The following is a 17,982-nucleotide window of genomic DNA, read 5'->3' on the forward strand; positions in this document are numbered from 1 at the left end:
ACACTAAAAGGTAGGAGAAGAAAGAGAAGTCAGAGAAGGAACAGTTAACAGAAGAAAGAGAACAAAGCAAGTATAGTCCGGGATCACAGAAGCCAAGAGGAAGAGAGAATTTCAAGAGAAAGGACGTCATTCCAAGGGCTGAACAACGCAGAACAGCTGGGTACCTGAGAGGTGAGAGAGGAGGGAAGAACATGCATCTGGTGATTCTTCACGACCACGGACAACAGTTTTGGCCGGGTTGCAAAGTGTCACAAAGATTAGGCAGTGAGGAAGTCCAGGCCACAGCAAAAGCACCTTTTCAAAAAGTCTGGTTCTGAGAGAAAGGGAACAAGGGTGGTGGAGTCAAGGACAAGGTTCTAGACGGGAATGCTCATGGCCTCCACAACTGCAGGTTTGCTGAGCAAGACCCGGGTCAGAACGACGGGCTGACAACAGTGCAGAGAAGCGGGTCTGCTGGAAGAAGGGGCACAGGGGAAGGAGAGGCAGGGGAGCCACACGGCAGCACCCCTGGGGGGCCCTTACCTCGGGAGGGGAGCGAGTCCCTGAACATCTCGTAGAACTGGGTCAGGTACATCACCATGGACAGCTTGTCCGGCTCCCCCACCGAGGCCATCTCTCTGCCTGTCATGATGGGAGAAATGCCCAGCTCCTTCTCAGCAATATCAAAGGCCAGCTGGTTATTCTTCTCCACATTTTGCTCATCCAAAGAATCAAAATCTCTGAGAAACAGGACGAGGAAAACGTGTCAAGATGGGCTGCTTGTCCCCAGACCAGAAAACACGGTATCACAGAGTCATCATTATTTCTCGGTCTTTCAGCTAAAATCCAGGGTGCAGGCCTCACTGAAATCGGAGAGCAAACCTCTCTCTCTCACTTCTGTCTCCCTCCTTTTACTAATGAAATGCAAATCATCCTCAGGGAGAAGAAAGGATTAACAATCTACCCATAAGAGAAAAGAGGGGAAAAGTTGGAAAACATAACATTTTATCAATAACATAAAATTCTTACTAAAATGTAAGCTCAAGAAAAGGAACTGTTTTTGTTAAGTTTCTCCTGTGCCCCGTGTGTGGTCTGCCTGTATTAAACTCAGGCTCAACAACAATAAAGGTCCTATTTGGATCAGGCTGTTGTCTAAAGGCCTGGAACCATCACCCCCTGTGTCCTTTGGAGCTGACAAGCTGTTGATGTACTAAATCAGCTCTGGTGAATCTTACTCAGCCTTCCCCTCTAATTAAAAGGGAAATTCCAAAACTTTCCTCAGAAGATTTCTCCACTGTTAAATTTCCTAAGTATTTAGATTAACAAACATTTCCCACTGGGTTTCAGGCTTCTTGCTATTCAGTCAAGTAAAGACTGACAGCATCCTCCTTTAGCTGATTTCAGATTAACTGGGCAGGCCTTATTTTGTGTTAACCTGCTGACTCCGCAACCGTTTTTCATTTTTTAAACTCCTGTACTCTGTATGTTAAGCCTACTAAACTGTGGGGGGGCCTCATCCTGAGTGACGTCACGGCAGCTTAAACGGTGCCAAATTAGCTACTCACGGCTCTGGGCACTGTCAGGAGGAAACGCCCGGGCCCCCGGCAGCCTTCGGTCCATTCCCACAGGAGTGTGTCCCCTCGGCACCAGGCTCCCTTCAGGGACTCCTGCCCTCCCCCTTCTGTCCTGACCTCCCTCTGGACTAGGACTGACTTGCCTGGCCCTTCTCCTGAGCACTTCTGTGTCATCCACCGCAGTCGTTCTCAGGCTGCCCCCTGCCCCCCAGAGGGGTCAATAAGCCCTACTCCAAGTCAGTTTTCACCAGTCTCGGCGTGAGCTAAGGGACAAGGGCACAGAGGCCACTTCCGCTTATCAAGCACGTCAGCACCCCCACTCCTAAGCACTAGATGAAGCCCCTTTCTTTTATTAACATAAAAGAGAGCCAGATCTTTCAGGACTCCTTAAGCAATCATTAGAACAAAACAAATACACAAAAATGGGCCCGTAAGTGGACCTAGTGATGAAAGGACATACAGCCAAAATGATGCCACATGCTCTGCTCGTTTCCGAATCTTCTTGTTTGGCTTCCATGGTAACGAATGCCTACGGGGAAATCTAGGTGCACCGGTCACCACAGCTGACCTGGGTCATCCTGTCATACTAGTCTGCATTTAGGTGAGTAGAGGATGACCAAAAGAGGAAAAGTCACCGCACAGGTGCGTAAGGCCACCTGAGTGTTAGGGGTGTAACAGAGCACGCTTGCAAAAAGTGCAAGAGACAAGAGACAATGCCGACAAGCCCCGGTGAATGGAGGAAGTGCTTTGCTGGTAGTGACACGCGTGCCTTCAGCCCACACTCCGGCCAGGCTTTCCTCGTGACCAGCAGCACTGGAGAGAGAGCTGGCTGAACGCAGAGCTCTCAGCCTGGGGCCAAGAAACAGAGTTTTCCTTCCTGTGATGTTAACAGGCCTGGGGGTGTTATAACCGGTTTTCCACGTTTTGAGTGCTGAGACTTTACAAACAGCTAATAATTCCTGGATTGAGCTACATAATGCCTAACAGACACAGCTTTAAATATAACTATAAATTAAAATTAGTGACTGACTTCCAGAAGAAGTATCTTATATATATCTCGTTCTAGGAAAAGGTACAGAGTTTGGCCACTTGGAAGCAGGGCACTCGCAAGTCCTGTGGGAATACAGATGAAGCAGAGCCTGTTCTCACATCAGATCAGGGCGGTATCTGTGGATGATGGCACACAGGGCCAGGCCGCTCTTCCACGACATGGTGAGGTCCGTCACGTTCACCCCAGCGTAGCCATCTGTCTGCCGCTGGCACCAACCCAGCAGTTTGCTGGAACGAGCCACAGACTCTAAAACAACAACAATGTTATTATTGGAAGTGCGGTCACCTGGTAGCTTTGATAGGGAATCCACATAACCAGGTTGAAAAAATACTGAAGGCAAGGGCAAAATAGTCGTCACTGGTTTTCAAAAGTAAGAAGCTACTTAACTGGTACCATAAGAGTGGAATTTAATTTAATTTTTTTTTTTTTGGCTGTGCAGCACAGCTTGTGGGATCTTAGTTCCCCAACCAGGGATCAAACCCAGGCCCACAGCAATGAAACTGCAGAGTCCTAACCACTGGACTGCCAGGGAATTCCCATGGAATTTATGGTAGACAAGAAACTACCAATTTATCCAGACTCTGAGGTCAACGTCCATGCCCCGTCCATGACAGATCACAAGTGGATGCTGTGGATCCTCTCACACTGAAGCCCAGGGTCCTGGCCACTCTCCAGGACAGGGACGTACGGGAAGGGTGCCACCTGCTGAGCTGTCACCCTCACACGTGATGGCTCTAAGATTTCCCTGGAGAGTTGTCTGGCAGGTGGCGGAGGAAACGCCTTCCCTTCAAGGTAACATTGGGAGCACCCGAGAAGAAACGTTCCATTCCACCTAGCAGCACGTTAAACACTTGCTCTCACACTTTCCAAGGTACCGAGCAATCTGCCAAGTGAAGAAACTTTGCAGGACCACACAGGCAAGGCCAAGGACGCCAGACCAGGCCAGGCTTGGCACTCAGTATGACAAGTGGTCACATCTTGAAAAACTCAACACATAGACACACATACTGGGACGTCTTCCTGTCACTGATGTTTCTTCTAAACCACGAAGAGCCTTTATAAAAAACCATTTTTCATGATCACATCTGAAGAGCTCTGATATGGAACATTTAGATCAGATTAGATCATTTAGAAGAATCTGTGAACGCCTATTTGTGTCCAAGAAAGTCTGTTCCTTACCTTAAGCAGCTGAAAACACTTAACCTTATACTAAGCCATTTGTACATAACAAATTTGTGAACATAACAAAATAAAAACTGCATATCTAAAAATCCCGTTTCACTTCAGTCTTTCAGGGAAAATGTATCCTGAAATGACACAGAGAACTCCTGCTGGTGTCACCATCATAAGTCTCCTGGCTTCAGAAATTCACTTCATTCAGATGTCTCCCAAGTCTGTGTATCCACTGATCTAATATGTACTGGACGACTTCAATATTCCAGGTTCTAGAATAACAGTGAACAAAGACACACTCTCTGGGCACTTCCCTGGCGGTCCAGTGGTTAGGACTCCATGCTCTCACTGCCTAGGGCCCAGGTTCAATCCCTGGTCGGGGAACTAAGATCCCGCGAACCGTGCGGTGCGGCCAAAAATAAATAAAAGACACACTGTCTGCTTTCAAGGAGGTGACACCCCAGTGGAGGAAGATGAAAATGCTTCCAGCTGCCTGTTGGTGGTCACATCTGCCTTGATATCCCAACAGCATGTCAAATTCAAAATGCCCATGACAGGGCTCAATTCTTCTCAACCCCGGGTCCTTGTTCAGACTCTGCCAGTGCTCTGGCTCCTTATGCTCTCGGCAGCCACTTCTGACGCCCCGCTGCACGCCAGGTGCTGCAGCGAACACCCCGACACGCCCCTGAGTCCTCGCAGCCAACGTGAGGTGGGCATGGTTACCCCCACTTTGCACACACGGAAACCCAAATTCAGAGACGTCATGTATGCTGGCAAGCCACACGCTTCACGGACGGGCACAGCTGGACTGGACGCCGTCTCCCTTCTCATCCACGGCATCAACACCGGACCGGCCAGCCTGACCATTGGCGCACTTCTGAACTACCTGCTCTGCTCCAGTGCCCTTCTCTGTCCCAGTTCACCTGCAGCTGGCCAGTCACTCTCCTTTTAAAGAACTCTTCAGGGGCCTGCACCGCATGAGCTCCGCCTCCATCACCGTGTCCTGCAGCCATCGTGGTCCTCAGCTAAGAAGCCACTGCTTCTTCTGTAAAGCCTTCCCTGAAAACCTTGGTGTGCGTGTGTGCTCCCAAGTCCGCACCCCTGTCCTCTCAACAGCACCGTATCTGATTTCTCTTTATACCCTCGCGACACCTTAGACCAGGTTTCCCAGCCTCGACAGCACTGCTGCTTTAGGCAGTTGATCCTTCGCTGTGGGGCTGACTTGTGTACCACAGGGGGCAGAGCAGTAGTAACCCCCCAAGTCCTGACACCCAAAAATGTCTCCAGACACGACCAAACGTCCCCTGGGGGCAAACCACCTCTGGTGAGAACCATGTACATGAGAGCCAGTACTGTGCGCACCAAGAGCTCAGCCAATTACACAGAACGCTCTCGACGGCGGAAAGGCCATTACCAGGACTCACCATTGCGGGCCAATTTTGGGGTAGTTCGGGAATTCACGAGGTTCTCCATCTCCAGATGAATATCTTTTGTTTCTCCAGTATCATACAGATGGCGCACCTGGCAGGAAGTTTACAAGTTGTAAAGAAGGAAAATCACATACCAAGTAATAAATTCCCGACTGAGAGCACACTGACTGAAGTGGAAGGCTGGGGAAAGTGCAGTCAGGAGGTGTAACGCCAACCTTAATCCTTTCTGGGATACGGTGGATCACGTACACACAAATGCGTGTGACCTGTAAGAACCTGTGCTCAGAGACAGCCACGGAGGGCCCTCGCACAGTCTCTGCTGGGCCATTACTGCTGCCCAGTGACAGCAGGTTTCCCCCACAAACACAGAGGCCTAGATGTAAAGTGAATAAAAAATTACTCTAGAACACAGGCAAATACGTTGAATGGGCTGCTTTCTCAGCATTGTTGGGCTCCCAGGGATTATTATGCTTTGTAAAATGTCACTCTCAGTGCAGTAACAAGGCTTTAGACATTCTGAGTTGGCCGGCAGTATCTTTTACTTGCAGAGGGTCTTATCTTTCCATGTTCTCTCAAGTGACCAGTGCTGTCTGCCTGCACAACGATCCTGGGAGCAGCAGGGATGGTGACCTCCATGGTACAGATGGGGAAACAAGTTCAGGGAAGGTGAGCGGCAGCCCCCGGGTCACGGTGACTGGTGGCAGTGACGCAGGTGCCTGCTGCACGTCCTGACTAGAGAACGAGGGCTGAGCTCCTGCACTGTCCACGGGAACCAGGAGATGGGACAGAGCCCTCCAGTCACCAGACAACCCGCTGCCCTAGCTGGTCAGTCTGCTGACGGCAGATGCCTCCCTCAGCCAACTCAGGAAGACGTATGCTTGGATTGGGAAGGAATGCTGTGTGCGCCTGTATTCACAGAGTCTGACTGGTCCTGACCGTGGCTGGGACACGGATGACGGGCCAGGGGCGCTTACCTGGCTTGGCCGGAGGAAGTTGACGTTCATGTTGGGGTATCTGGTGACGGGGTCTATGCTGTACTGGCTGAAGTTCTTGCTCACATTCTCGGGGGTGGTCTGAGGCAGCAACCTATAAATGCTTTCCCTGCAACAATGAACAACAGTGCACTCAGAGCAGTGACAGCACCAGAAGCTCCTCCCTCCCTCTGATAATATTTCTATTTTCTGACAGTCCAGGGTGGGACAAATCCTCCTCCTTGTCGGGTTGCCTCCAACCGCACATCAGCCCTGGCTTCCCATCCCCACCATCTCAATGATCCCACAGGCACCAGACTGTTAGGGGCCAAGGAGAAGGGCAAGTCCACTGCTGTGGGCAGGGAGCCAAGTCTCACTCTACTCTACTGCTGCGCTGTTTTAGCAAGTAGGCCAATGTTTAATTTTTAAGAAAATCACTGATGAAAAAAACTTGCCACCAAATTTACCCAGAGTACCTTAGGCGACAGACTTAAAAATGGTATCGACCACTACTTTCGTTCAGCAAACCCTCTTTCTCTAGCTCTGGTCAAGGCACTTGTTCTTTATTAGCAAGCGAATCCGAGACCTTACCTCATCTGCAATTATCTGCTTCACAATGTCTGACAGTTGAGAGTCAATGTTCACAAGCACTTTGCTGTTTTCCTTTGGATTCGAAGTCACTTTTAATTTCTTCTCCTATGTTAGTACATCCCCTGCTACCGCACTGATTTCATTAGTACAAGTCTCTCTAGTTTAAGGACAGGAAGATTAAATGCACTATTTTCATGTACTGGGTTGGCCAAAAAGTGCCTTCGGTTTTTAAGTAAAAACTAAAGACACATTTTTCATTTTCACCAAGAAATTTATTGAACAATGTATTTACCCTTTTGTTCCACTACCTTCTGCCATTTTTCAGACAACTTCATAATTCCATCTTCCCAAAACTTTTTATCTTTTTGAGCAAACAACTGTTCCAGGTGCCTTTTACAGTCTTCCAGGGAACTGAAATTTTTTCCATTAAGAGAATTTTGTAAAGACCGAAATAAATGGAAATCTGAAGGTGCAATGTCTGGTGAATACAGCAGATGAATCAGAACTTCCCAGCTAAGCTGTAACAGTTTTTGCCTGGTCATCAAGGAAACACGTGGTCTTGCGTTATCCTGATGGAAGATTATGCGTTTTCTGTTGACTAGTTCCAGACACTTTTCGTCAAGTGCCACTTTCAGTTGGTCTAATTGGGAGCAGTGCTTGTTGGAATTAATCGTTTCGTTTTCCAGAAGGAGCTCATGGTAGAGGACTTCTTTCCAATCCCACCATATACACAACATCACCTTCTTTGGATGAGCACCGGCCTTTGGTGTGGTTGGTGATGGTTCTTTTTGCTTGCCCCACCATCTCTTCCATTCCACATTATTGGACAGTAACCACTTCTCATCGCCCGTCACAATTTGTTTTAAAAACGGGATTTTTTGCTACGTTTAAGTAGAGAAACACATGCGGAAATATGGTCAAGAAGGTTTTTTTCGCTTAACTTATGTGCAACTCAAACATCAAAATGATTAACATAACCAAGCTGGAGCGAATGATGTTCAGCCCTTGATTTGCATATTTTGAGTATGTCGGCTATCTCCCGCGTGGTGTAACATTGATTGTTCTCAATTAATGTCTCGATTTGATCACTATCAACTTCAACTGGTCTACCCAATCGTGGAGCACCGTCCAGCGAGAAATCTCCAGCACAAAACTTTGCAAACCACCTTTGACATGTTCAGTCAGTCACAGCACCTTCTCCAGACACTGCACAAATCTTTTTTTGTGCTTCAGTTGTGTGTTTTTACCTTTCTAGAAATGATAAAGCATAATATGCTGAAAATGTTACTTTTTTTCTTCCATCTTCAATATTAAAATGGCTACACAAAAATTCACCAATTTTGATGTCTTTTTTTTTTTTAATTTAATTTGATTTCTTTTTGACTGCACTGGGTCTTTGTTACTGCACGCAGGCTTTCTCTAGTTCTGGTGAGCGGGGGCTACTCTCTGTTGCAGTGCCTGGGCTTCTCATTGTGGTGGCTTCTCTTGTTGTGGAGCACGGACTCTAGGCGCATGGGCTTCAGTGGTTGTGGCGCGCGGGCTCAGTAGTTGTGGCTCGAGGGCTCTAGAGCGCAGGCTCAGTAGTTGTGGCACACGGGCTTAGCTGCTCTGTGGCGTTTGGGATCTTCCCGGACCAGGGCTAGAACCCAAGTCCCCTGCATTGGCAGGCGGATTCTTAACCACTGCGCCACCAGGGAAGTCCCAATAAGTCTTTTTTAAAATGCAGGCTGATATGACAGCTGTCACATACAATCTAACAAAATTGTTTCGAATGAAGTTAAAGATAACTAAGTGCTACTAGAGCCATCTTAGGGGAAAAAACGAATGAACCTTTTGGCCAATCGAATATTTGTTCATGTAGCTGTCACAAAGGAATCAGAGAGCATCCTTCAATTTTACACAAAGATTCAGATACCATTCATCAGTAACAAATTTGATTTGAAAGGGATAAGAGAACATCACTTAGATTAGATAATCTTTAGGTTTCTATGATTTTTTTGTGTGTGTGTGTGTGGTACACGGGCCTCTCACTGTTGTGGAGCACAGGCTCCAGACACGCAGGCTCAGCGGTCATGGCTCATGGGCCTAGCCGCTCCACGGCTAGGGCACAAACCCGTGTTCGGACCGGGGCACGAACCCGTGTCCCCTGCACCGGCAGGCGGACTCTCAACCACTGCACCACCAGGGAAGCCCTAGGTTTCTATAATTTTATGAATACCTATCTTGCTTTCCCTCTCCTAAATATAAAAACATCATTAATGAAGAAGGAAAGAGAAACCTGAACTCTGCCTGAGGAGCAAACCACTGACCCTCCTGTGTCACCGCAGAAGGACGCCCCTCCGGTTACCTCTCTGCCAGGACTTCCAAGGGGCTCCTTCCCAGAGACCAACTGCGCACCATCCAGGCCGAGTCCATAGCAGCTAGAAAGCCCCGGGCTATTCCTGTTCCCATTGGCCAGAAAGGCTACAGAAACAGAAAACAAAGAATTAACCTGAATTACCTTTTAAAAGAGAGAAACTAAACTAAGGAGGAGAGAAAGAGTTTGCTGTTGAAGAGCAGCTGTACCCTGCCCTTCCCTTCCCTACTTCACAACCTGCAGACGGGCAAGTCACAAAGCCTTCAGAACTGATACCCACAGTGGCAAGCCTGGGCTCCCCGTGGCCTGGGGCCCTCCCCTGTACACTAAACCGTGTGGCAGTGCAGACACTCGCTCCCCAGCTGGGACCCCAGAGCTGCCCCTCAGTGCGATGCCCCCTCGCCAGGCCTCCAACCCGAACTGCCACCTCCCGCTGCTCAGCACTCACCTCCAGAAGGCTGTCCCCCACCAGGGCCACTAGCAGCTGGTGGCCACCGTGCTCCCGCACCAGGGCCGCGTTCTCGGAGGCGTACATGCACGTGAAGTCGAACATGGCCACGTCGGGCTGCCCGTAGTGGTTGATGGCGAAGTCCAGGGAGGGCAGCTGCTGCTGGGTGGAGAAGTCGGCCGCCTCCCGGGCATAGCTCAGCAGGGCCTCCTGGTCCACATTCTCCCGGGACAGTAGGAGCTCCGTGTCGGCGTAGTCCTATCTCCAGAGGGAGAAGAGGCTCGATGGAAACGCCCAGGCAGGGGCGCCAGAGCCCGCCGGCCACAGCCATGCTGCGCGTGCCAGACGGAACCTAGTTCTGCAGCCTTCCCCTCCCTGTTCCCAAAGCAGTCTTCTATGCAAATTCAAAAGAAAAGGGGGGAGGCTGTTTCTAAAGGAACACAGGTTTTGCCGCCTAGAAACAGAGCACCCGCTTTTCCATTTACTTGGAACAAGTCACTGCTTCTTCAGTCTAGTCCACTCCACCTCACGGAGTTGCTTTGAATACCAAACACAATGATTTAATGTGATGACGCTCTGTAAACTGAAAAGCATTCATAGTTCAGGCTGCTATCAGCAATCACCGTCTTCTGGGCAGCAGCTGGACCTACACGGGACACTCAACCTTGCATAGCTCATCGAACCCAAAGGAAGAACCTGAAAGCTTCAGTGCCAGAGGGATGAGGAGGTGGGGGCAATAGGAGTCTTGGGGGCCGGGAAGAAATACACTGAAAAGTGGAACAGAAGTCTTCAAAACAATACACAAGATTCTGAAAGTCCCCATAGTAATCCACCAGCAAAGAAAAACAATGATGAGGGAAAAGGGCTTTCCACAGAAAGGGTCGAGAAACTCCCTTTCTGTTTTGGAGGCTCTGGCACACTGAGCCAAGTCTTTCTTCTCAAGTGGGCCCTAAGCTTTCCAAGTGCCCCTGATGGTACTTTCCGCTGGCACTACAAGATGTAAGAGCCAAACACATACTCAGGTTGGTCCCGGAAACTGTTCGTTCAACACTTAGTAAGTGGCCACCATGGGCTCTAAGTCTTAGCTTGGTCCCAAGGCATACCCGTGGGTTCACCGGCTATTTCTTACTGATAGAGCATCCGACTAAATATATCTTGCTCATGCTTTTGGCAGAATGGGCTGTGCCCACTGCTCTGTCCTGTTCTCCTCACACGCATAAGGGGCCACGGGGCTGAGACACAGACACGAGGTCCACGAGCTCCCAGCTCCCCAGCACCGCCTGCAGACAAGGCAGCACCATAACTCAGACTGCAGTCACCCGACTCATCATCATCCTGCAAAGACAAAGGACATCCTGAAATTCAGCCGCCAGTCTGCGCTGGGAACTGCACAGGCCTGAATCACCGCATCTGGTGCCTCTTCTCTCCACTCATCACACAGGGACAGTTAATTCTCAAATCCAGACCAACAAGACCAAGTTAAGACTTAAGAAACTCTCCTTAAGGAGCCATCCACCTGTGGTTCTCTGCGTCCACATTCTGTCATCATCCCAGGGACTCTCATACAATTAGTCATCTGGAAAAAAGGCTTAGCTGGCCCTGGCTCTGGGTGAACAAGAGCCCTCATTGTCAGGCCATAAAGAGGTCCAAATATAGCCTGATCCAGGCACTGTAACCATACCTGCAGTAAAGCCAGACCATTCTCAGGCTCCCATAAACACCAGTTTTTCCTTCTTGGTCTAACTCCCTTCCCTCTATAACCCCCTCCTAAAAGATGACCTACTAACCAACCAATAATCGGTCATATATGGAACTCATCATAACCACAAACAGAATCACCTGAAATTAAAATGAATATTTATGCATGAAATGCTATGTGAGATTTGCTTTGCACAGCCCCAAGTGGGAGTGGGGAGTGGGCTGGGGTACTCCTGGGACAGTGCTGGCCACATGCTGACAACTGCTTATGCTGGATAACAGGCACATCGGGGTTCATTACACAAGTCTCTCCACTTTTGTTCGTGCTTGAAATTTTCCATAAAAGATTTTTTTTTAAGTTAAACTAAAAAACATCAGAGGACTACAAAGTACATGGTCCCAGGAGATGAGTGAGGCACTCATTTTCATCCCCTTGCATGAAAAAACTCATCAGACAATAAAATTCTTTCTCTTGGTAATCACATGACCCAGTACAACATAAAAAGCGGTTTAAAAGAAATCCGTGACTCACGTGCAGTATCACCCCTTTGTCCAGTAAACTCTGCTTTTTGGCTGTCATAACAAAATAGTGTGTGTCATCTTTGTAGTAGACGATGTTCTCCAAATCGATCCCTGCAACAGAGAACAACGTGCACATAAGGGTCTGCTGAGATGAAGGTGGGTTAGGCAGCCAGAGAGACTGTCCTGGCCCACAGAGGCCAGGGTTGCGGAACTCCAAACAGGGAACGAGAAAATGAAAAAGGCACCTGAGCCTGATCCCTCACCTCCTGCACATTTGTTCATGAAAAGGGGGGGAGCTCTGGTTATCCTCACACTGCTCTGCATTCACCTGACACCCTGTTACCCTGGCAACAGCAATCAATCAGAAGCAGAAACACAAGGATGGGAAGAAAGGAGAGGTTAACCTCTAGTAAGAGGGTTTGAGTCAGTTCTCCGGTTAAACCTCTTTGATGCTCGTCAAGGCAACGGGGGAATCTCCTGGACTCTCACGGGCAGGACAGACAACTGGATGCCTGGAAGTACAGAGTGCACTACTGGCTCTTTAATTCGATTAACCTGAAAAACAGATGCAGTGGGAAGAAACCATGTTCTTCCGGAAAATAGGTAAGTGGAATTTGCCACACATTTTTATTACAGCAAAATGTCTAAGTGAATCCATCTATTCACAAGCTATCATACAACAACCTCATTTCTATCTAGCACGTGGTTTACTTCAAAGCCAAACAAACTCAGGAAAAAGAAGACAAACTCAACACCTAGAGTCAGGTTCTCAACAAACCAGAGCTCCCCTCCAAGAGCCGACGGTGTCAGGCACCACCATGCAGAGCCAGGCAGGGGGAAGGGCTGGAGGAGCAGCCCATCCCTGCAATGAGGACAAAGGACACCCGAGTAGGAGACAGAGACACAGAAAGCATAATGCTCAGAATGAAGCACGGGAGTGAAGAAGGAGCAGACGGGCAAACAACACAGCAGTTTCACTGATGACCCCCCCTGACCAAACCCTCCAAGAGAAAGATCACAAGCGGTATTTATATTTCTATCCTTTTTGCTGTGGAGGCATTGACACCAACCTGTGGCTTCCCTCAGTTCCTGGAAAAATTTTTGGTTGAATATAAAAGCCACACCACTGATCTCTTCCACTTTGGCTTCTGCGGTTGTATTTCGGTTAATAAAATTTGCTGTAATGGCAATGGCCAGTTTGCCACGAAATTCTTTCCGACGAAATCCTGGAAGGAAAGAAATTTTCAGAGGTGGCAAAAGCTGGCTAAAGAAGGAAGATCACGTCACACAGGTGGGGCGCTGAGGAAGACATGAGGGAATATGGGGATGGGAATCAATGGGAAGGTTTTAGGGCAGCTCTCCTCTATCTGGAAATAAGGTGTTTACCTCCCAAAGACTGTAACAATCCAGGAAAGACGTCAGTCACCCACAACTAGCACACCGCTGGAAATCTGACGGACCAGAACAGTACTCAGTACAAGGGGTTCCATTTCATAAAAAGGGACGCCGTCTGCTTTAATAACTTAGGTTTAATCCTGCAATGTTCCCTGCTCACGGGTGGCTTGTCTCCCTGTGCCCTGGAGAAGTGGTCCAGTACCAGCTGGCGGGGCGAAGGTGGGGCCTGCCGTTCACCCAGCCTAGGCAGCGCACGCGTGAGGATTCTCAGGAGCGGGGCCTCTGAAGACACAAGCTCTTGGCAGGGTTCCTCCACATGAAGCAGGTGAAGGAGACAGGAGCACTACCCGTACCTTCCAAGGTGTTCCTGCGGCCATCCCCTCCAATGATCACTTCAAACTCATATTCTGATACAGGATGGGTTTTGGGGTGCACCAGGGCCCGCCAACCTATCCCTGCGGACGGAAGTCAAAATGAAGGTTATCACCCAGACCCATTCATATATCTAAGACATCTCTAGGTACCCAGGTGTACAGACTGCACAAAACCCCACGCCAAAAACACACCAGGCATAAAAGCATGGGGTACAAACCAAAGAGAGAAAGAAGCCTCGAGGAAGGGTCACAAAGGAACGTCCTCACCACACGACTTCCTATAACAAATCCAAGCCCTTGTAATGTCTAGTACTATGTCAGAGGCCTCCTCATAAGTCAAAAGTTCCTCCAAAGACACAGGCTGTGCAAATGGAGACACCCCTTTAACTAGCTCTGAAAACAACCCTCAGATTCCTCTCTTCTCCCTGGATCTCATCTTTCCTCACCTCTTCAAGGCCCTTTTATCCCTCCTTCATTTGTTCACTCACGTTCATTTTCTTGGTCCTCAGGAGGCTCCACAAGTCCTTGGAATTCCACATTGACATGGATTTCAATGCCTAGGATCAATGCTACTTTCAAAAGTATTAGTTGAAGCTGACGGATACCTGGGTGAACAGGAAGATTACAGGAGTGAGGGCCCACCGGGTAGAGAGGACAAGTCAGCATCACTGCACCGGTCCCCCCGTCCACCAATGCAGAGTTTATCCAGATGCTCAAAGCCACCTACAGCAGGCGGCTCTTCCGAGCCATGCTCCATAGCGTCTTCTTTTCTTTCTCAAGGGCAAATACAATTCAGTGCAAGAGGTGTTCTAGAGAGACACACAAGCCTACCTCTCAAAAGCTCCGAGACAGAAGGAGACTCTCCCTTCCATCCTCCCTGACACAGAGCCACAGTGACCGAGCAGCACCTACGATCCTGACAGGACTCACCACAGGAGGCAGAAGACAGGCACCCAATTGGATACAAAGGTGCTGCTTTTTGGGGTGCTTCCAATTGGATACAAAGGGCTGCCTCACTTCCTGAACTGCCCACGGCATCTCTCTCTCAGCCTGTTCCCTCACTGATCTTCACACTCTTACACGCTGAGAGGGGATCCCTCAAACCAACCTTAGTCTCTTACCATTCCCCCCCCACCACTGGTCTACGGCTGCAGAAACTAAGGCTCAAAGTAATTGAAAATCTTGCTCATTATCACAGTGAGACTTATTTATTTGTTCAGTGTCCAATGAATAGTTCCCAGGTGTCAGACACGGATGGCCCCAGGTACACTGAGAGAAAGTCTGGGCCCTGATGTGGGACCCTCTCAGCTCCAAGACAAATCCTGCCACACACAAGGCAGACAAGTCCGCTGATATACTGACCTCGGTCTACTGTTAACACCGACTGCCTACAGGCTGTGACCAATGAGCTAGGAATACGTGCTAATCCTCCACGCAGCCGTCTCGGCTATCTCCCCCACTTCGCACCGTTCCATGTCACACTCCCAAAGACTTGTTCAATCCCCTGCTAGCGCACATCTCATTCCTGCAGATGGCTGTTACCCATTGCAGCCCGACAGATGCACAGAGGGCTTCTGCTGCCGGTGGAATGTGGCATCTGCTGGCCAGTGGCATCTGCTGGCCAACTGCTTCAAAGAGCAAAGGGGTGAGTAGCTGAATGTTTACAGGACACATCTGAGGAGCTCAGAACAACAGTTCCTTGATAAGGCTGTCCTGCAATCATTAATGATGATCAACAGACAAGACTTCAACTTCATAATGTAGACAACAGTCTGTTCTGAACCGCTTTTCAGAGAGGCATGAAAACAAAAGCACCGTCTGCATTAACTTCTACTGCCTCGATCACAGGCCCAGGCTGAGCTTGGAGGGGACAGGAGGAGAGCAGGAGCCCTCCACGCTGCAGACCTCACGAGAATCACTCGGCCAAAGGGATCCCACTATCTACTTGCCACTCACAGCCAGACTAGGAGTCTGCTTCTTTCATCACTGTGGCTCCCCAGGACCATCCCCAGAGTCTTTGTTCTCACATTAGGAGAGTACCCACCTAGCATATCACAGCAAGCCGCATACCTCGTGCTTCTCCCATCGGACTAAGAGCCACCAGAGGGTCAAAGCCCAAACTGGCAGTCTGTTTCCTAGCCTGGCCCCAATCCTATCCCACCCACTGCCGGTGCTCAGTAAGCGCTCAGGATGTTAGAATTCCTTAATCTAAACTCATTTCATAGGAGACACCCTGGTAGTTAAGAATCTCAGGTTACAGAACCACTGGAGGGCAGGTATTTTGACTCCAAGCTGAGTGTGTTTTCTACACAATAGATACTAAGGATGTCAGGACACACTGGGCTTCTGAGTACGAACTCCTCTGGTAATCTGCCTGACTCTTTCTCCTGAAAACTGAGTAGAGGGTAGGGGTGGGATCCTACAGAAGAACTGATTTCACTTACTGATGTGGTCGATGGCTCCAGCACAGAACTTGCCGTAGAACTTCTTGGCACCCAGGCCTCGCAGGTCGTGTATGGTGAATGGCCAGAGATGCAAGACATTGTTGCGGGAGAAGGCATCTCGTTTCTCAATCACGACCACCTTAGCTCCCAATAAGGATAAATCGATGGCTGTGCGGAGACCGCAGGGGCCAGCTCCAATGATGAGACACTGAAAAACACAGCTGCTTTCAGGGCGAAGGCAGCACCTCTTGAGCGCATAACCACCATTCCCTAAAGCCCCCCAGTAGGGCTACTCTCCCCATGACCAAGAAACCTTCAAACCCATCCGGGTCAGAGAGGAGTGCCTGCAATGGCTTCAGAGAAAAGCTGTGGGCGCTCTGGATGGAGGAGACTTAACTGTAAGTGCTGGACAGAAACTCAGACGTGGCACCTGCAGATCACATTTATCTGGGTCCTCACATCAACACACAATATGAAGATCACATCTCATCTCTCAACAACAGGAAAAAACCTTCTCGAAGGTTTCTAAGTCAAGCAGATCTCTGTCCACAGAGGCACAGATCATTAAATACAACACCAAGCAATTTTAGGGTCCTGGAATGGACCTACCACTTGAGAGACTCCAAGGTGGTAATTTTCAAGAGCCAAAGTTTTATGTGCAGAAAAGAGTTCTAAAATCACCAACTTTAGACTGAAAATCCAGGGAAATGATCTTGAAGATCCATATTCTAGAGAAGTACTCAGGGTGAGACCACACACTTATCTTAACTAGTTGGCATGCACGTTCAGAAGAAAGACATGCACTGTTTCTGGCTTCCAATTCCTTTTATTCTTTTTTCTTTTTCCATATGAATTTATTTATTTATTTATTTATATTTTTAATTTTGGCTGTGTTGGGTCTTCGTTGCTGTGCACGGGCTTTCTCTAGTTGCAGCGAGCGGGGGCTACTCTTCGTTGTGGTGCGCTTCTAATTGCGGTGGCTTCTCTTGTTGCGGAGCATGGGCTCTAGGTGCGTGGGCTTCAGTAGTTGTGGCTCGCGGGCTCTAGAGCGCAGGCTCAGTAGTTGTGGCGCACAGGATTAGTTGCTCCGCGGCATGTAGGATCTTCCCGGACCAGTGCTCAAACCCATGTCCCTTGCATTGGCAGGCAGATTCTTAACCCCTGTACCACCAGGGAAGCCCCTCCAATGCAGCCAAAAATAAATAAATAAATAAATAAATAAATAAATAAATAAATAAATATATATATATGTATGTATGTATACGTATGTGTGTGTGTGTGTATATATATATATATATATATATATATATATATGTATGTATATATATAAAACTCTAGAGTGCACTTGAATTACTTGCATTTTGTGGATGAATATCTACCCAAATGCAAACCAACACAGGGCAAGTTAAGGCTCTTGAAAGGACAGTAACAACAGTCACAAAGTCATCTGCAACTTCATTTCCCTGCTAGCTTTTCCGAACTTCTCACAGAAAGTGCTCTTACTAAGGAGGAGAGCAGGAATGTATTACCTTTCTCCTCTCCCCATGCCTCCCCCTGCACAGGTGACTGGGCATCTCGGGTCTTTGCCCAGGCCTAACCGCTTCATGGAAACTTTATTTCTCTAGATTGTGAAGAAAGCAAAAGAAATACTTTGGTTTACAAAGCCCTTGCTTATCAAGATAGACCTCTGGAAAATGGATGAAAGGAGGTCTGAAGCCTGTGGGAAAAAAATCCCCAAGTTGGCAAATACTCTACACCTTACCAGAGGCTGAGTCTGGAACAATGACTTTGCCAAGTGCCAGGCTGCCACAGTCAGACAGGACACTGATAGGGCCTGGCTACCTCTTTGTTCAGAGGCCTGCATCCTCCTAACAGTCTGAGATCCAACTAGAGCCTCAGCAAAATCAAACAACTCCTATGGTGTTTGACTGCAGGGTTGTTCTCAGTAGCTGAAACCCCGAATGTTCCTATGTGAA

General features: G+C 48.7%; 1 protein-coding gene across 10 annotated transcripts in view; it reads right to left on the reverse strand.

The window, feature by feature from the left end:
• MICAL3 (microtubule associated monooxygenase, calponin and LIM domain containing 3) overlaps positions 1-17,982 on the reverse strand; it is a 193,820-nt gene that overhangs the window by 86,951 nt on the left and 88,887 nt on the right. For 8 of the 10 annotated variants that reach the window (XM_032644838.1, XM_032644834.1, XM_032644833.1 and 5 more), the window contains exons 5-15: positions 16,007-16,214; positions 14,051-14,167; positions 13,542-13,643; positions 12,864-13,019; positions 11,804-11,904; positions 9,574-9,831; positions 9,117-9,232; positions 6,182-6,308; positions 5,202-5,298; positions 2,703-2,850; positions 523-719 (exon numbers count right to left, since the gene is read on the reverse strand). In XM_032644838.1, coding sequence (XP_032500729.1) covers positions 523-719; positions 2,703-2,850; positions 5,202-5,298; positions 6,182-6,308; positions 9,117-9,232; positions 9,574-9,831; positions 11,804-11,904; positions 12,864-13,019; positions 13,542-13,643; positions 14,051-14,167; positions 16,007-16,214 — 1,627 coding nt within the window. The other 2 variants (XM_032644836.1, XM_032644837.1) reach the window with 2 other exon arrangements.

The sequence above is a fragment of the Phocoena sinus genome, chromosome 10, assembly GCF_008692025.1.
Source record: "Phocoena sinus isolate mPhoSin1 chromosome 10, mPhoSin1.pri, whole genome shotgun sequence".
Taxonomy (NCBI): Eukaryota; Metazoa; Chordata; class Mammalia; order Artiodactyla; family Phocoenidae; genus Phocoena; species Phocoena sinus.